Here is a 16,645-nt window from a genome sequence, read left to right as displayed (position 1 = left end):
TTTAGCATTGTATTTTTAAGTTTTAGAATTGGCTTATATACAAATATTTAAGGAAAATATTCAGACATTCTCATTGCTCAACACTAGCTGCCTTTTGTAAGCAATGTATAATCTTTCATATTTTTTAACTAATCACAAAGTTATATTGTTGACTAAATTGCATGCAAACAGCAGGGATCAAACGAACAAATTCACTGAGAAAAAATACTGAAGCTTGCTCTTTAAAAGGAATTGGCCGGAAAGCGGTGGTAGTCTATCCTGTAGGATAGGAACATACATAAAAGATATTTGCTTTGGGAAAAAATAGCAGATTATCTTGAAAAATGCATATTTTCAATCCGTACAGAATTACATGACAAGGCCTGTGGCTAAACCTAGCCAGGGTTTTTTAAATGTCACAAGCACAATAATCTGGTATGTGACAACCCTGATAATGCCCCTTGATTTAAAAAGTGCAATAAAATTCCTTGTTATTTAGAGATTTAAAAAAAAAAAAAAAAAAGATTTACGTACCAATGAGGGAAATCTTACGTGCCGAGAAAGCCTTCTGTCCCTGAAAAACAAAAAGAACTCAACATATGAGTTTGGATGGGTGAAAAACAATTGTGCGCGATAGATAAGTTTAAGGGTGGAAAAAAATTGGTCAGTAATAAAACTATGCATTCATAGGTCAATTCTTTTTACTGCAAATATACAAAAACAACATAAGTCAAATCCGTAGTTTGCAGACAAGTTTTAATATAATTTAAATTTGAAACCAAAATTTTCGTTGAGAAACCCCCCGCCGCCTTACCTCCTCGCTGGTCTCCGGGAGCTTCTCTGACTCCAATATTGCAGATTCAGTCCCCTGTCTTCATTGTAATACGTTCAAATTAAAAGAAAAAAAAAAAAAACAACAAGATGCATGATAAGTTCAAATTTGAAGCACAATTAAAATTTGAAGGTCATATCAGAAAAACTAGAGCGAAAAAATTGTTGTTTTTGTGTACAGAAAAAAATCTAAGCAGGTACTCAGGAGAACATGCAAACTCTGCACAGGGAGGCCAGTAGCTGGAATTAAATCAAAGACCTCAGGATTGTGAGGCGTAAGTGCTAACCAGTCATCTACCGTGCTGCCTAAATTCATGTAAATACATGGTCAATCCTTTCAAAAATCTATTATCTTGTGTGAATATATATATATATATATATATATATATATATATATATATATATATCTCATCTCATTAGCTCTACCGCTTATCCTCAGTAGGGTCGCGGGGTGCTGGAGCCCATCTCAGCTGTTTTCAGGCAGTGGGCAGGGGACACCCTGAACTGGTTGCCAGCCAGTCACAGAGCACACAGGGACAGACAAGTCACTCGCTCATTCACACCTAGGGACAATTTGGACCGGCCAATTAACCTGACATGCATGTTTTTGGAATGTGGGAGGAAACCGAGTGCCCGGAGGAAACCCACGCAAGCACGGGAGAACATGCAAACTCCACACAGGAGGTTTGATCTCATGGCCTCATAACTGAGCTGCACAAATGCCAACCACTGCGCCGCCGTGCTGGATTAATATAATTATATCAAAATATAAATGAGGTTGACCTCAGGAAGTGGTCAACTGGACATTCTATCATCTCATCTAATTGCTGCACCGCTTATCCTCAGTAGGGTCGCGGGGTGCTGGAGCCCATCCCAGCAATCATCGGGCAGTGGGTAGGGGACACCCTGAACTGGTTGCCAGCCAATCGCAGGGCACACGGGGACAGACAACTCACTCGCTCAGTCACACCTAGGGACAATTTGGACCGGCCAATTCACCTGAAATGCATGTTTTTGGAATGTGGGAGGAAACCGGAGTGCCCGGAGGAAACCCACGCAAGCACGGGGAGAACATACAAACTCCGCACAGTAAGTCCGGTAGCTGGATTTGAACCCACACAGGAGGTTCCCAAGACCTTAGAACTGTGCCGCACACGCGCTGACCACTGCGCCGCCGTGTTGCCCCATTCTATTATCATCTACAGGGAGTGCAGAATTATTAGGCAAGTTGTATTTTTGAGGATTAATTTTATCATTGAACAACAACCATGTTCTTAATGAACCCAAAAGTCTCATTAATATCAAAGCTGAATATTTTGGAAGTTGGAGTGGGGCTTTTTTAGTTTTAGCTATTTTAGGAGGATATCTGTGTGTGCAGGTGACTATTACTGTGCATAATTATTAGGCAACTTAACAAAAAACAAATGTATACCCATTTCAATTATTTATTTTCATCAGGGAAACCAATATAACAGCTCAACATTCACAAATATACATTTCTGACATTCAAAAAACAAAAAAAAACAAATCAGTGACCAATATAGCCACCTTTCTTTGCAAGGACACTCAAAAGCCTGCCATCCATGGATTCTGTCAGTGCTTTGATCTGTTCACGATCAACATTGCGTGCAGCAGCAACCACAGCCTCCCAGACACTGTTCAGAGAGGTGTACTGTTTTCCCTCCTTGTAAATCTCACATTTGATGAGGGACCACAGGTTCTCTATGGGGTTCGGATCAGGTGAACAAGGAGGCCATGTCATTAGTTTTTCTTCTTTTAGACCCTTTCTTGCCAGCCACGCTGTGGAGTACTTGGATGCGTGTGATGGAGCGTTGTCCTGCATGAAAATCATGTTTTTCTTGAAGGATGCGGACTTCTTCCTGTACCACTGCTTGAAGAAGGTGTCTTCCAGAAACTGGCAGTAGGACTGGGAGTTGAGCTTGAGTCCATCCTCAACCCGAAAAGGCCCCACAAGCTCATCTTTGATGATACCAGCCCATACCAGTACCCCACCTCCACCTTGCTGGCGTCTGAGGCGGACTGGAGCTCTCTGCCCTTTACCGATCCAGCCACGGGCCCATCCATCTGGCCCATCAAGACTCACTCTCATTTCATCAGTCCATAAAACCTTAGAAAAATCCGTCTTGAGATTTTTCTTGGCCCAGTCTTGACGTTTCAGCTTGTGTGTCTTGTTCAGTGGTGGTCGTTTTTCAGCCTTTCTTACCTTGGCCATGTCTCTGAGTATTGCACACCTTGTGCTTTTGGGCACTCCAGTGATGTTGCAGCTCTGAAATATGGCAAAACTGGTGGCAAGTGGCATCTTGGCAGCTGTACGCTTGACTTTTCTCAGTTCACGGGCAGTTATTTTGCGCCTTGGTTTTTCTACACGCTTCTTGCGACCCTGTTGACTATTTTGGATGTAACGCTTGATTGTTCGATGATCACGCTTCAGAAGCTTGGCAATTTTAAGAGTGCTGCATCCCTCTGCAAGATATCTCACTATTTTTGACTTTTCAGAGCCTGTCAAGTCCCTCTTCTGACCCATTTTGCCAAAGGAAAGGAAGTTGCCTAATAATTATGCACACCTGATATAGGGTGTTGATGTCATTAGACCACACCCCTTCTCATTACAGAGATGCACATCACCTGATATGCTTAATTGGTAGTAGGCTTTCGAGCCTATACAGCTTGGAGTAAGACAACATGCATAAAGAGGATGATGTGGTCAAAATACTCATTTGCCTAATAATTCTGCACTCCCTGTATACTTAATATGATGTCTATGTACACTGTTCATTCTCCTTATGCTGAGGTCTTTATACTTTCCCTTGCCCTCACGTAGGTTTTAGATCAGGGGACATTAGTGCAATAGTAGTCCCTACAGCCCTTTGAGATTTCTTGTGAAGCGGCTGTACAAATAAACATGACTTGACTTGGAACGCAATTACTCTTCTCTGTAATGAGTACTGTAATGCACTATTAATAAAATACTGTAACTCAACTCTCGTTTCAACATGGTGTGTTGCTTATCTACTTTTAAAAGCAAAAACTCAAAAACCAAACTTTTTGGACTGTTATCAAAAACGTTCTTTCCCTAACAGATAGCTAAGTGCATCACATTTTTTTCGAAATGTTCAAACCCCTCTTTAGTATGACATAAAAGCAGACCTTTGTTCTTCCTTTTGCTCAACGCCTTTGGCTTCTTTCCTTTTCATCTCTTCACTTGGTGTTTCGAGGAATGGTTTCTGGAATATTAAGAGAAAACCAAATGTTCGATAAACAGCAAAAGGGAATTAAAGTTGATGGATGCATTAGATGTTTTGAATGCTCGGTTGATGTGAAGACGGATTTGAGAAAGCCACAAACCTTCGCTAGACTAGCTTCGTCATCTGCTGTGCCTGTCTTTTCTACAGATCTCTCTCTTTTGTAAGGAGTTCCTACGCTTAGCTTCCGAGGTTCTTTTGTACTCGCATCTTGAGCTGTAGACTTAACTTGAGGTAAAGCACTTCTGTTGCGTTTTTCTTCCTACGAAGAAACAGCAAAAATATAGGGATAAATATTTCTTTCTAGTCCTACACATGCAGTTAAAAGCAGTTTTATGACCTTCTCTACATACCGGTGCCATGAAGTCCAATTTTTAGAGCAATATTAAATACTTTCAATCTTAAATAATAATACTACTACTACTACTAATAATAATAAATAAATAAATGAATAACACAACGCAGTCTCATAAGACTTTCACGTGTATGACATATGGAGAGCTGCTAATGATATCATCGGGCTCAGCGAGCAACCACTCAGGCAGTAGAAGAGTTCGGAGGGACCAGGAAAACTGCTCTACACTAACTTCCCATTCGTATAACGGTTTCAGTTAATTTTGTCGTTGGTCGCAAAAAGCCATCAGAGGAGGTGGTGATTAAGTACTGGGTTTTTTCTGTGCTCGATGTTTCCAGTGACGTGATCTCTGATTTCGGTCAACATGGCGATCACGTCCATGTAGACGGTGCATGGAACATCATCTCTCTGCATGGATGATGATTAAGGGACTTTATCGCCTTTTTCAGGAAGAAAAAAGTCCTGTTGAAGCTAAAACTACCTGTCTGTACCCTTTTCTAATCATAATTCATCAGTACATCTACCCGCCACATGGGCCGCCTGCACACTCTCAATCGCTGGTTACAGGAAGAAACACTAGGCAATTGGGCTTCCTTGATGAATGGACAAAGATCTGATCCAAGCCACTCCTGCCACCTTAAGGTGATTTTTCATACTGAAATCGTCCCTTGAGGCTTGATACTTAGTGTTGAGCTGTGCCAAATCCTTTAGAATATATATACATTTTTAATAAAATAAAAACAAAATTTTACGTTATGGCACTCAGGGACAATGACATATTTATACGTTAGGCACTGAATGAGTTAAAAGACAAGACAAAAAAGATTGGAATTTCCTACGGTTTTGTTTCTCTGGGTGGAGCTTTTCTCTCGAGAAGAAGACGACGAAGAAGACTGGGATGATGAGGACCCAGAATCAGATTCGGAGGAATCATTGGAAGATGAACGTTTTCCCGTTTTGTTGTCCTTCCTCTTTCCATCTCTTTTATGCCGCTGTTCAGCATTTACCGGGGATGCTGGAACTTCGCCTTGATCCGAATCTTTTATTTGAGACGTTGCATTTGCAGGCTCAAAATGCTTCATTGAATTCTCTTTCATGATATTGTCTAGATCTTGATTGGTGATGCAGTCTTTGGAACTTCTTTTTTTAATAAAAGATGACTTTCCCTCAGAATAGCCCCCAGTGTTACCTAGCACTTTGGTACCAGATATGTGTTCCTGATCAGCAGAGGTTTCAGTTGTCTGTTTTCCTAAGCTGCCAGGGGAGGACAAAAGAGGCACTTTGGTCGAGGGTGTATCGACAAAAGATGTGGTAGACTGTGTCTGACTTGGGGGGTCCCTTGAAAAATGAAACTTCTTTGAAGACTGCACAGATGACAGTGACAACCTTGATTCTAGTGCTTGAGATTCACTCTGTGGCATTGGGGAATTGGCATCTTCCTGGAATCCTGCTTCTGTTTTTCTATCTGGTCCTGTGGAAAGGGGAAGGGTGGGAGGTGTAAGATCATGTGCACCACCACATATGGATAGTGGGAGTTCAGTGTCCAACTCCTTGGTTGATTTCTTCTCTAAAAGATCTTGTTTAATCGCCCTTTGCATTGCATTTTTCTCCTCAATTTTGTTTTCAAGAGCTATATCAGAAGTCCCCTTGTCTGGTTCCTTTCGAGTAAGCTTTATTCCCCCTTTCTTCTCCGTTTTAGCTCCCTCCAACCTCTGCGTTAGTCTCTTATTTTGCACCCATGGTTGCTTCATTTTTTCTGTCTCTAATTCCCGTTGTTCTTCACTTGCTTTATCTAGACGGTCTTTCTTCAGGAGCTCTTGCTCTAGGCTGTCCTTTCCCAGGCACGCTTTTTCTTCCTGCCGTAAGGCTCCCTGTTTTTCCGAACGCTCCTGTTCAATGGATTTTACCTGATCTAGAAGCTTTTCCTTTTTCAGTTGCTTAATCTCTAAAGATTTCTGCATCTCTTGCCGTTCAAGTTCGATTTTTTTTTCTCTTTCCAGTCGTTCTAATTCTAAAACGTTTGCTTGTTCTTTCTGCTTTTTAAAAGCTTCCTCTTTTTCCTGTCGGTCTTTTTCCATTGCTTCTTGTTCAAGTCTTTCTTTTTTCAATGCTTCTTGTCGCTGTTTCTCCATAGCCTTTTCCATTTCTAGTCGTTCTTGTGCTAAAGCTTTTTCTTTGTTGACCCTCTCTTGCTCTAATCTTTCCCTCTCCAATCGTTCTTGTTCCAGTGCCCTTTCTTTTTCAATCCGTTCAATTTTTTTTCTCTCTTCTTCCAAAGCTTTCTCCCTCTCTATCCTTTTTTTCTCTAATCTTTCCTTTTCCACCTGTTCCTGCTCCAATATCCTCTCTCTCTCCAGTCGTTCTTTTTCTAGTCTTTCTGCTTCCAAGGCTTTCTCTTTCTCTATCCTTTCTTTTTCTACTTTTTCCCTTTCCAAACGTTCCTGTTCTAAAATCCTTTCTTTCTCAATTCGTTCTTTTTCTAGTCTTTCAGCTTCCAAGGCTTTCTCTCTCTCTATCCTTTCTTTTTCTATTTTTTCCCTTTCCAAACGTTCCTGTTCTAAAATCCTTTCTTTCTCAATTCGTTCTTTTTCTAGTCTTTCTGCTTCTAAGGCTTTCTCTCTCTCTATCCTTTCTTTTTCTATTTTTTCCCTTTCCAAGCGTTCTTGTTCCAATACCTTCTCTCTCTTAATCCGTTCTTGTTCTAGTCTTTCTGCCTCCAAAGCCTTTTCCCTCTGTAATCTCTCCTGCTCTATTCTTTGCCTTTCCAAACGTTCCTGTTCTAAAATCTTTTCTTTCTCAATTCGTTCTTTTTCTATTCTTTCTGCCTCCAAAGCCTTTTCCCTCTCTAGCCTCTCTTTTTCCATTTTGTCCCTATTAAGGCGTTCTTGTTCCAATGTCCTCTCTTTCTCAATCCGTTCTTTTTCTAGTCTCTCTGCCTCCAAAGCTCTTTCCCTCTCCAGCCTCTCTTTCTCTATTTTTTCCTTTTCCAGGCGTTCCTGTTCCAATATTCTCTCCCTCTCAATCCGTTCTTTTTCTAATCTTTCTGCCTCCAAAGCCTTTTCTTTCTGTAGTCTCTCTTTTTCTATTCTTTGCTTTTCCAAACGTTCCTGTTCTAATATCCTCTGTTTCTCAATCCGTTCTTTTTCTTTTCTCTCTGCCTCCAAAGCTTGTTTTCTATCTAACCTTTCTTTCTCAAGAGCCTTTTCTTTCGATTCTTGTTCCAACGCCTGGATTCGTTCTAGCTCCATTTCCCTTTCTCTATTTTCAGTTGCCTCTCTTTCACGCTTGAGACGCTTCTGCTCTAGGGCCTGTTCCCTCTCCAAATTCTCTCTTTCTGAGGCAAGTGTTTTTTCTATCTGTAAGGCTTCTGGTTTTTGATCTAAGTTTTTAAGTTTTTCTTGTGTCCTGAGCTCAAGGGTATTTGCAGACTCTAGTTCAGATTCTATTTCATCTGTTGCTGAAGACTTGAGTACACTCACAGAAATATGACTATCAGCTGAATGTGTTCCACTGATGCCCTGGTTGATGCTTGGTACCATGGAAACTGGCACATGCACTGCAGTGTTTGCCGATATGAGACCCTCAGTTTCTTTAGTAGAGCATTCTGTAGAGGGTTTAGATGAACTGCTCCCTTTCTCACTCCCTTCCACATTACTACCATGCCAACCTGTCCCAGAGAAAGCGCCTTCTGATTCCATTTTACGGGCCAAAAGAGTCAAAGGGCCAGGTTTACGTTCCACAAGTCCACTCCTCTGTGGCTCTGGGCTACTACTCCGGCTGCCACTGCTAGAGGAACCAGAGCTGGAGGTACTGGGTGAGTGCCTTGCAGGAGCAACATCAGGACTAGGGGGGCTTTGTTTAGGGGTGTCAGGCAAAGGGAATAATAACTCTGGCGGTGGGGAAGGAGGAGGAGTTGGCTGGCGGAGTTGAGGAGACAAAAGGGAAGGGATGAGCTGCTGTTGCTGCTGCTGTTGCTGCTGCTGCTGCTGCTGCTGCTGGCGTTGACGAGATGCTCCACACCTGTTCCGAGTTGTGAGGTTTCTGGTAGGTTGTCTCTGACTTCTCCTGCGAACATTACTCCCCCAGTCATCATCATCATCATCATCTTCTTCAGCGCCATCCTCGCTATCATCGTCACTGTCAGCGGGTAAGTCACTGGCTGCAGCATTCTTCATCCGTTTCTCACGAATTTGCATGGTTATCGAGCCAGAAGATGGAGTAGCAGCCATTGGAGCTTCCTGATCGCTATTATGCTCGCCCTCATTTACAGAAGCAAACCGGGTCGCTTCGTCAGAGGGACCGGGTGGCTTATGCTGTTCGGCCAAGGCCACGTCCTTTTAAGAAAGTGGAAGATAAAACATTTAAAATTTCAGGATTGTAAATCTGAGGAAGTTCTTGGACAGCCAAGTAAATTTGTTTGTTTTTAATTACATCTTGGAAAGTAGTTGCCACAGAAATGTTAACAAACATGAGTAAAAAGATGAGAAAATTCTGACCTGAGCTTGTGAAGGACACGGAAAACTGTTATTAATATCATTGTGTTCCTCTTGTTCTGTGTATGAAGGTAGAGAAATTAAATTTGGCATCATAGCGAGTGCCCTGACAAATTGTACCGCCACTTACCGTTAGTCTCATTTGCTTCCCTGGCCTCCCTTTCCTGACGTTGCCGCAAGAGCTCTTGCTGTTTTGCCAGATACTGCTGGATTAAACTATTCTGGCTTATTTCCTCACCAATCTGTACACCAAAGAGTTAATGTTGCAAGTCACTGGGTGATAATCATAAAAAAATTCAAGAAACATTTACAGGGAACAAGCAAAGAAGAATTAAGCAGCACTTTCTAACACAGTCCAACAAATCAGTTTGTATGTCCAGTAAAATTGTTTTGTCTGAAAATGACCATTTTAAATATGTTATTATTCTTGTTTAACCACCTTATTTGAAAAAGAAAATCAAACTATAAATCATATAGTTATAGAGTAATAAAATAGAATAAAGAAAAAAACATTCTGTAGAAATACATACAGGGAGTGCAGAATTATTAGGCAAGTTGTATTTTTGAGGATTAATTTTATTATTGAACAACAACCATGTTCTTAATGAACCCAAAAGTCTCATTAATATCAAAGCTGAATATTTTGGAAGTTGGAGTGGGGCTTTTTTAGTTTTAGCTATTTTAGGAGGATATCTGTGTGTGCAGGTGAGTATTACTGTGCATAATTATTAGGCAACTTAACAAAAAACAAATGTATACCCATTTCAATTATTTATTTTCATCAGGGAAACCAATATAACAGCTCAACATTCACAAATATACATTTCTGACATTCAAAAACAAAACAAAAACAAATCAGTGACCAATATAGCCACCTTTCTTTGCAAGGACACTCAAAAGCCTGCCATCCATGGATTCTGTCAGTGCTTTGATCTGTTCACGATCAACATTGCGTGCAGCAGCAACAACAGCCTCCCAGACACTGTTCAGAGAGGTGTACTGTTTTCCCTCCTTGTAAATCTCACATTTGATGAGGGACCACAGGTTCTCTATGGGGTTCAGATCAGGTGAACAAGGAGGCCATGTCATTAGTTTTTCTTCTTTTAGACCCTTTCTTGCCAGCCACGCTGTGGAGTACTTGGATGCGTGTGATGGAGCGTTGTCCTGCATGAAAATCATGTTTTTCTTGAAGGATGCGGACTTCTTCCTGTACCACTGCATGAAGAAGGTGTCTTCCAGAAACTGGCAGTAGGACTGGGAGTTGAGCTTGAGTCCATCCTCAACCCGAAAAGGCCCCACAAGCTCATCTTTGATGATACCAGCCCATACCAGTACCCCACCTCCACCTTGCTGGCGTCTGAGGCGGACTGGAGCTCTCTGCCCTTTACCGATCCAGCCACGGGCCCATCCATCTGGCCCATCAAGACTCACTCTCATTTCATCACTGCATAAAACCTTAGAAAAATCCGTCTTGAGATTTTTCTTGGCCCAGTCTTGACGTTTCAGCTTGTGTGTCTTGTTTAGTGGTGGTCGTTTTTCAGCCTTTCTTACCTTGGCCATGTCTCTGAGTATTGCACACCTTGTGCTTTTGGGCACTCCAGTGATGTTGCAGCTCTGAAATATGGCAAAACTGGTGGCAAGTGGCATCTTGGCAGCTGTACGCTTGACTTTTCTCAGTTCACGGGCAGTTATTTTGCGCCTTGGTTTTTCTACACGCTTCTTGCGACCCTGTTGACTATTTTGAATGTAACGCTTGATTGTTCGATGATCACGCTTCAAAAGCTTGGCAATTTTAAGAGTGCTACATCCCTCTGCAAGATATCTCACTATTTTTGACTTTTCAGAGCCTGTCAAGTCCCTCTTCTGACCCATTTTGCCAAAGGAAAGGAAGTTGCCTAATAATTATGCACACCTGATATAGGGTGTTGATGTCATTAGACCACACCCCTTCTCATTACAGAGATGCACATCACCTGATATGCTTAATTGGTAGTAGGCTTTCGAGCCTATACAGCTTGGAGTAAGACAACATGCATAAAGAGGATGATGTGGTCAAAATACTCATTTGCGTAATAATTCTGCACTCCCTGTAGTCTAGCAGGGTTCGCTGCTGCTCTGGTGCGACGATCTCACGGAGTCCAAGAAAGTAGATGTTGTGATGCTGATAGTCATTTTAAAAAAGCGAGCCCAAAATTTGTTATACATAGCCCATTGTGTTTACTTAAAAACACATGATATGAATGTTAGGTTCAGATTTACTTAGTATTACTTTAAGTAAGGGGTGCAACGGATCAGAAAATGAATAGTTTTGTTTGGTCCAGTCTATAGACCAGTTCCATTAACCCAGGACAACCACATGATAAGATGGCTTGTGGCTATTACCTAGCGACTGGAGTACATTGACAGGGCTCCTACTGCTTAAGGCAGGTAAAATTCAAAACTTTAAGAAAAATGAATGCCTTTTGAAAGCAAACTAAAGATCAAGTTGACAAAAAAAAAACGTCAATAAGGGATTGTCACACAGCCACTTCTCATTAAATTGACACATTCCTAATGTCCACGGTAATTATCTCTGTCCAAAGTTGTTATGTGAATAGTGGGTAGACCCAAGACTACCTGAAAGGCCTGACTGAAACCACATCACTGTTTTGATAGTTCCGTTATTGTGCCACAAAAGTAAATTGGTGAATTATTACAAAAAAAAGATAATATTGCCAAAATCTTTTAGTTCAAACAAATACAAATCTTACTCATGTATTCACTTTTAATACTTTCAAAAATAGGATTTAAGACCTTTTAGTGACAATCAAGGGCTTATTTTTAGAATAATGAATTCAATGGCTATTAAGACTTTTCAAGGATTGGCAGGAACCTTGACTGATCTCTCCCGCAAATAAATTGTTTTGTAAGGAAAGTAATTTAAATGATAATAATAATAAAATACTCCAAACCTGCAACAATTTTATATCTTTAAAACACTTACATGAGAGTTTGGTTGCCGTCCATCATGAGGAGTGGAGGTTTTCTGCAGATTCTCCAGCATGAGAACCTGTTATTGATAAAATGTACCAATGAGTTTTCTGAGACACACTGCCAAAAGCAGAAATAAAAAGCACAAATGGAAACTACTATTTTTCACCTTTTAGGAATATCCTGGAACATTTTGTCAAGAACTGGTACCTAGGTCGAAGCAACATCGTGCCACCAAAAAGACTTCAAACATAATTACTAAGATGCCTGCCGTGAATGTAACCAAGGATACATTAATTCAGTGGTCGGGAACCACCGGGCCATGGACCGGTAGAAGGCCGTGGGTAGTTTGGCCACAGAGAAAGAAAAATAAGTTCCATTATTTTTTTACCCATTGTTTTCAACTGACACTTCTACATTTCAGACTCAACTTGAAATACGGCTTTGAGGTATTACCTTTAAAATAAAATCAATATGGCTCGAAAGGGGAGAAGCAGTTGCCTGTTACATCGGAAACGAGGATTACCAGCCGCAGAAGATACAGTGAAGGATGAATCAAATCAAACTTTTGCGCTTATAACCAATCACAAAGTTTGTATACCTTTTTAATCGCCAAATTCAAGCACTTTTTAAGGACCTGCAAAGCCAATTTTTCAATTTTTCCAGTACCATTAATAGGAGAAATTCAGTGTGAATCATGCAGCTCCACTAGTGTACCTGCGATTCACATATGCGATTTTTAATATTCCGTGTGCTTTTATTAAGACATATGATTTTTAGATCTTGAGTAAATCGGGAATGTATTGGTTATTGAGATAACTATCTCCCCATATAGGTGTTGGGTAAAGTAACAATAATATGTACCTTACATTTTCAGTTGAAGGAAGTTCTTTCCTATAACAATTTGCCACTTGGAAACACTACCTTAATTTTTTGCATGGCCCATAATAAAAATTCATCAACGATACATAATCCTTGCACTAACACACTTTTCATGGTGCCCTTGTTTCAATGTAGCATCCCCCTGTCCTCTTTATAGGACACTGCCATACAGACTAAATCAACTTCTGTTTTTCACGAGGGAAGAAATGCAATGGCACGTCGGCATCATTTTTAAGCACACTTGTTTCGAATCATGGCAGCAATTTTGATCATTTACAAGTAAATTATGTTCAATGCAGCTGTTAGCTTCTGACCTTTTGATTGACACTACTCTCAGCCAGTAGCAAGCCTTTATTTACGGTGCACAACCCACATTTGCCAATAAGGGCTTGTTTGATAAAACAGATTGCCTCCTTTAGCTCCAAATATCTTCAGCCAGTGCTAAAATATTCAAATGATGATTTACAGATTGGAATTATGTGAAAAATTCAACAAAATTCTGAACAGAATGGTGCACAGATATTCACTGTGTATTTAAAATAGACTCCAAAATCAAATTTTGCAACACCACTCGTGATTCATTTTTACGTAGCATTGCTACGCGCTACAAGTACAAGTTTTCTACAAATATTGATTGACTTCTGGAAAGAAAAGTCTTTCAATTCTTTCAAAATGTCTAAATAATTGGCTAAAGTAAAATACACAGTTGCAAAACTTAGTGCTGTTACCTGGTAGTCTCCAAATGGCCCATTTTGGAAACGCCTAGACCTACCGTTAGACAAATGTGTAAAATACAATGTTTCGTTTATCAGATTGTGATCAAATTTGACAAGGTAACAGGTAAGGCTTCAAGCTTTTGTCCCACCTGTTACAAATAAACATGACTTGACTTTTCCAGCTAAGATGCCCATGCTACACTCATTGGCAGGCATTTGATTACAAAATCAATCCAAGTTAGAAAAAAAAACTTCCATTCTGTGTGTTCCACCTTAGATTACTTAATATGGGTAGCACTTGCAGTGATTGTTTCAGTTTTGGATCAAAAAAACAATAATAATAATAATAATGATGATGATGATGATGTGGGGAGCACAGCGAAGCAGTGGTTAGCGCGTGTGCGGTCCAGTTCTGAGTTCATGAAATCGAACCCCCTGTGTGGAGTTTGCATGTTCTCCCCGTGCTTGCGTGGGTTTCCTCTGGGCACGCTGGTTTCCTCCCAAATTCCCCAAAACATGCATGTTAGGTTAATTGGCCGGCGTTATGCCGAGAAATGCATCCCTGCCGAGATTTGCATCCCCGGGCTACTATAACCACTTTTACCTCGTTTTATCTCACTTTTATATCACTTTTCGGGAATGTAATGGCGAACATATAACAAAAACCACTTCGTCTTGCATTTGTTGGGAATGTAATACAACTTAAACCATTCCGTCTTTGTATTTGTTGTGAAAGTAATCGAACGGCAATGCACACCGTATACAAATCACTTTTGAGCAGGTAACATGTTTATTTTGCCCTTTTCTATTCAAATCGCTCGTATTGAAACTGTTATGCACTCTACCATAAAACTTAATTCAGCATAATAAGCTTTACGTTGGAGTGCATAAAAGTTCTCAAAAGTGATTTATATACGGTGTGCTGTGTGTGCATTACCGTTCGATTACATTCACAACAAATACAAAGACGGAATGGTTTAAGTTGTATTACATTCCCAACAAATACAAGACGAAGTGTTTTTTGTTATATGTTTGCCATTACATTCCCGAAAAGTGATATAAAAGTGAGATAAAACGAGGTAAAAGTGGTTATAGTAACGAGGGGATGCAAATCTCGGCAAGGATGCATTTCTCGGCATAACACCGGTCCATATTGTCCCTAGGTGTGAATGAGCGAGTGAGTTGTCCGTCTCGGTGTGCCCTGCGATTGGCTGGCAACCAGTTCGGGGTGTCCCCCTGGCCGTAGATAGCTGGGATGGGCTCCAGCACCCCCGCGACCCTACTAAGGATAAGCAGTACAGATAATGGATGGATGATGATGATGATGATGATGTCACATTCCGTAAACAGTTCAAGAACAGCTTTCATTTTCCTCCTGATACGTCTTGGACTGGGATTTTATTAAAACTATAAATGAGTGTTAAGGGGTTAACCTTTTTCATGCTGGAGCTTTTGAGTTTTTCCTTGCCCTCATGTAGGTTTCAGATCAGGGGATGTTACCAAAACAGTCTGTGCACCCCTTTGTGACTTCGGGAAATTAGCGGCTGTACAGATAAATATGACTTGACTCAACTTACTGCGTCACACTAGACATCAGGGCACAGAGGTGTTCCCCAGCACACTGCTTAACAAACACTACTAAAATCAAAAACTGTTCAGTTATTTGTCTGATTTCTTTCCTTTGAATTTAACATATGAAAATGGTCAGAAATCAGCAAATTAGTACACAAAAAAAAGAATTGTGATAAAATAGATCAGGATTTTTCCCCTCGAATTGCCCCTTCGCCTAAGACCAGACTTAAACAATTTGGATGTATACATTCGTAACATCGGACACCAGTAAGTGTTTTGAGTATAAAATTCATACATTATTTATGTGAAGTATACGTACCTGTCAACTTATACGTTTCCCACAGATTTCCTACATTTTATGATCATTTCATATTGTGTACGCCTTATAGCAATTTCTCTGCGGGAATAATACAGTTTAAAAACTTGTTTTTGTTAAACCGATCTCGTCTTGCCCACTTTGGCTCTAATCCAGATCGTTTCCGTCACTGGTACCAGAAAACAACGTCAACTCGGATTTTTAATTGCTAGTAAACACATCGGTTCACGGATCCCTTAACCGCCTAGGTCGTAGGGGCACCACTGAGGATGCAACTTTGGACAGCTTCCTGCACTGCTGACAGTTTCTGGCCTGTTTTTAGGTAGTGGCAAAGTAGACGAGTATTTAAATTAAAAAATGTGTCTGTGCAAGTTTTCTTTCCATTGATGAAATGGATTTATGAAGTTCTACTCTGTGTTCTTCACTCTAATACAACAGTGAGAACATTTTCAGCCATGTGAGGAAAGTGATTACAGAGTATAGGAACAGAACAGGAATTGTTACACTGTAATATTTGTTGCAAATTAAACTAAATTGTGACTGTTTCATTTACAAAGTAAAAACATCGGTCCCAGCACTGCTACATGTAATAAGCAACAGTAAATTTTCTGCAAGTGGGAAAAGAACTAAGAAAGATGCTGAAATAATGGTTTGTGTTGTTTAATTGGTAAATAAAACAACAAATAACAATAAACATTCTACAGTCTTTCTTGCTGTGAGTAAATATGTTTCACATTCAGTTTATAATTGTCTAATAAGGGGAATTTGCACTCATTAATAAGGGAAGGAATTAGCTGAGGTTGATAAGTATAACCGTGTGATATTTTACGGGCGTAAAGCAACATAAAAAAAACACGTGTTCTGACATTAACACCTACGGTGCATCCGGAAAGTATTCACAGCGCTTCACTTTTTCCACATTTTGTTATGTTACAGCCTCATTCCAAATTGTATTAATTTAATCTCTTATCTCAAAATTCAACACAAAATACTCCATTATGACAATGTGAAAAAGTTTTTTTTTTTTTATACTTTTTTGAATTTATTAAAAATAGGAAACTAAGAAATCACATTTACATAAGTATTCACAGCCTTTGCCATGAAGAACCCGATGGTCACTCTGTCAGAGCTCCAGCGTTCCTCTGTGGAGAGAGGAGAGCCTTCCTGAAGGACAACCATCTCTGCAGCAATCCACCAGGCCTGTATGGTAGAGTGGCCAGACGAGAGCCACTCCTTAGTAAAAGGAACATGGAAGCCCGTCTGGAATT

The 16,645-nt window shown here is 40.4% G+C and overlaps 1 protein-coding gene across 2 annotated transcripts in view; it reads right to left on the bottom strand.

Moving 5' to 3' along the window:
• The window catches only part of acin1a (apoptotic chromatin condensation inducer 1a), a 38,281-nt gene that overhangs the window by 18,290 nt on the left and 3,346 nt on the right, over positions 1–16,645 (bottom strand). For both annotated transcript variants that reach the window (XM_088351028.1, XM_088351110.1), the window contains exons 2-9: positions 11,905–11,970; positions 9,052–9,163; positions 8,925–8,980; positions 5,268–8,762; positions 4,177–4,335; positions 3,979–4,055; positions 794–851; positions 514–553 (exon numbers count right to left, since the gene is read on the bottom strand). In XM_088351028.1, the coding sequence (XP_088207154.1) occupies positions 514–553; positions 794–851; positions 3,979–4,055; positions 4,177–4,335; positions 5,268–8,762; positions 8,925–8,980; positions 9,052–9,163; positions 11,905–11,970 (4,063 nt within the window). The remainder of the gene's footprint in view (positions 1–513; positions 554–793; positions 852–3,978; positions 4,056–4,176; positions 4,336–5,267; positions 8,763–8,924; positions 8,981–9,051; positions 9,164–11,904; positions 11,971–16,645) is intronic.

The sequence above is a fragment of the Urocampus carinirostris genome, chromosome 1 (assembly GCF_059441175.1).
Source record: "Urocampus carinirostris isolate Australia breed hairy pipefish chromosome 1, RoL_Ucar_1.0, whole genome shotgun sequence".
NCBI lineage: Eukaryota > Metazoa > Chordata > Actinopteri > Syngnathiformes > Syngnathidae > Urocampus > Urocampus carinirostris.
This window is presented reverse-complemented; position numbering and strand designations above follow the sequence as displayed.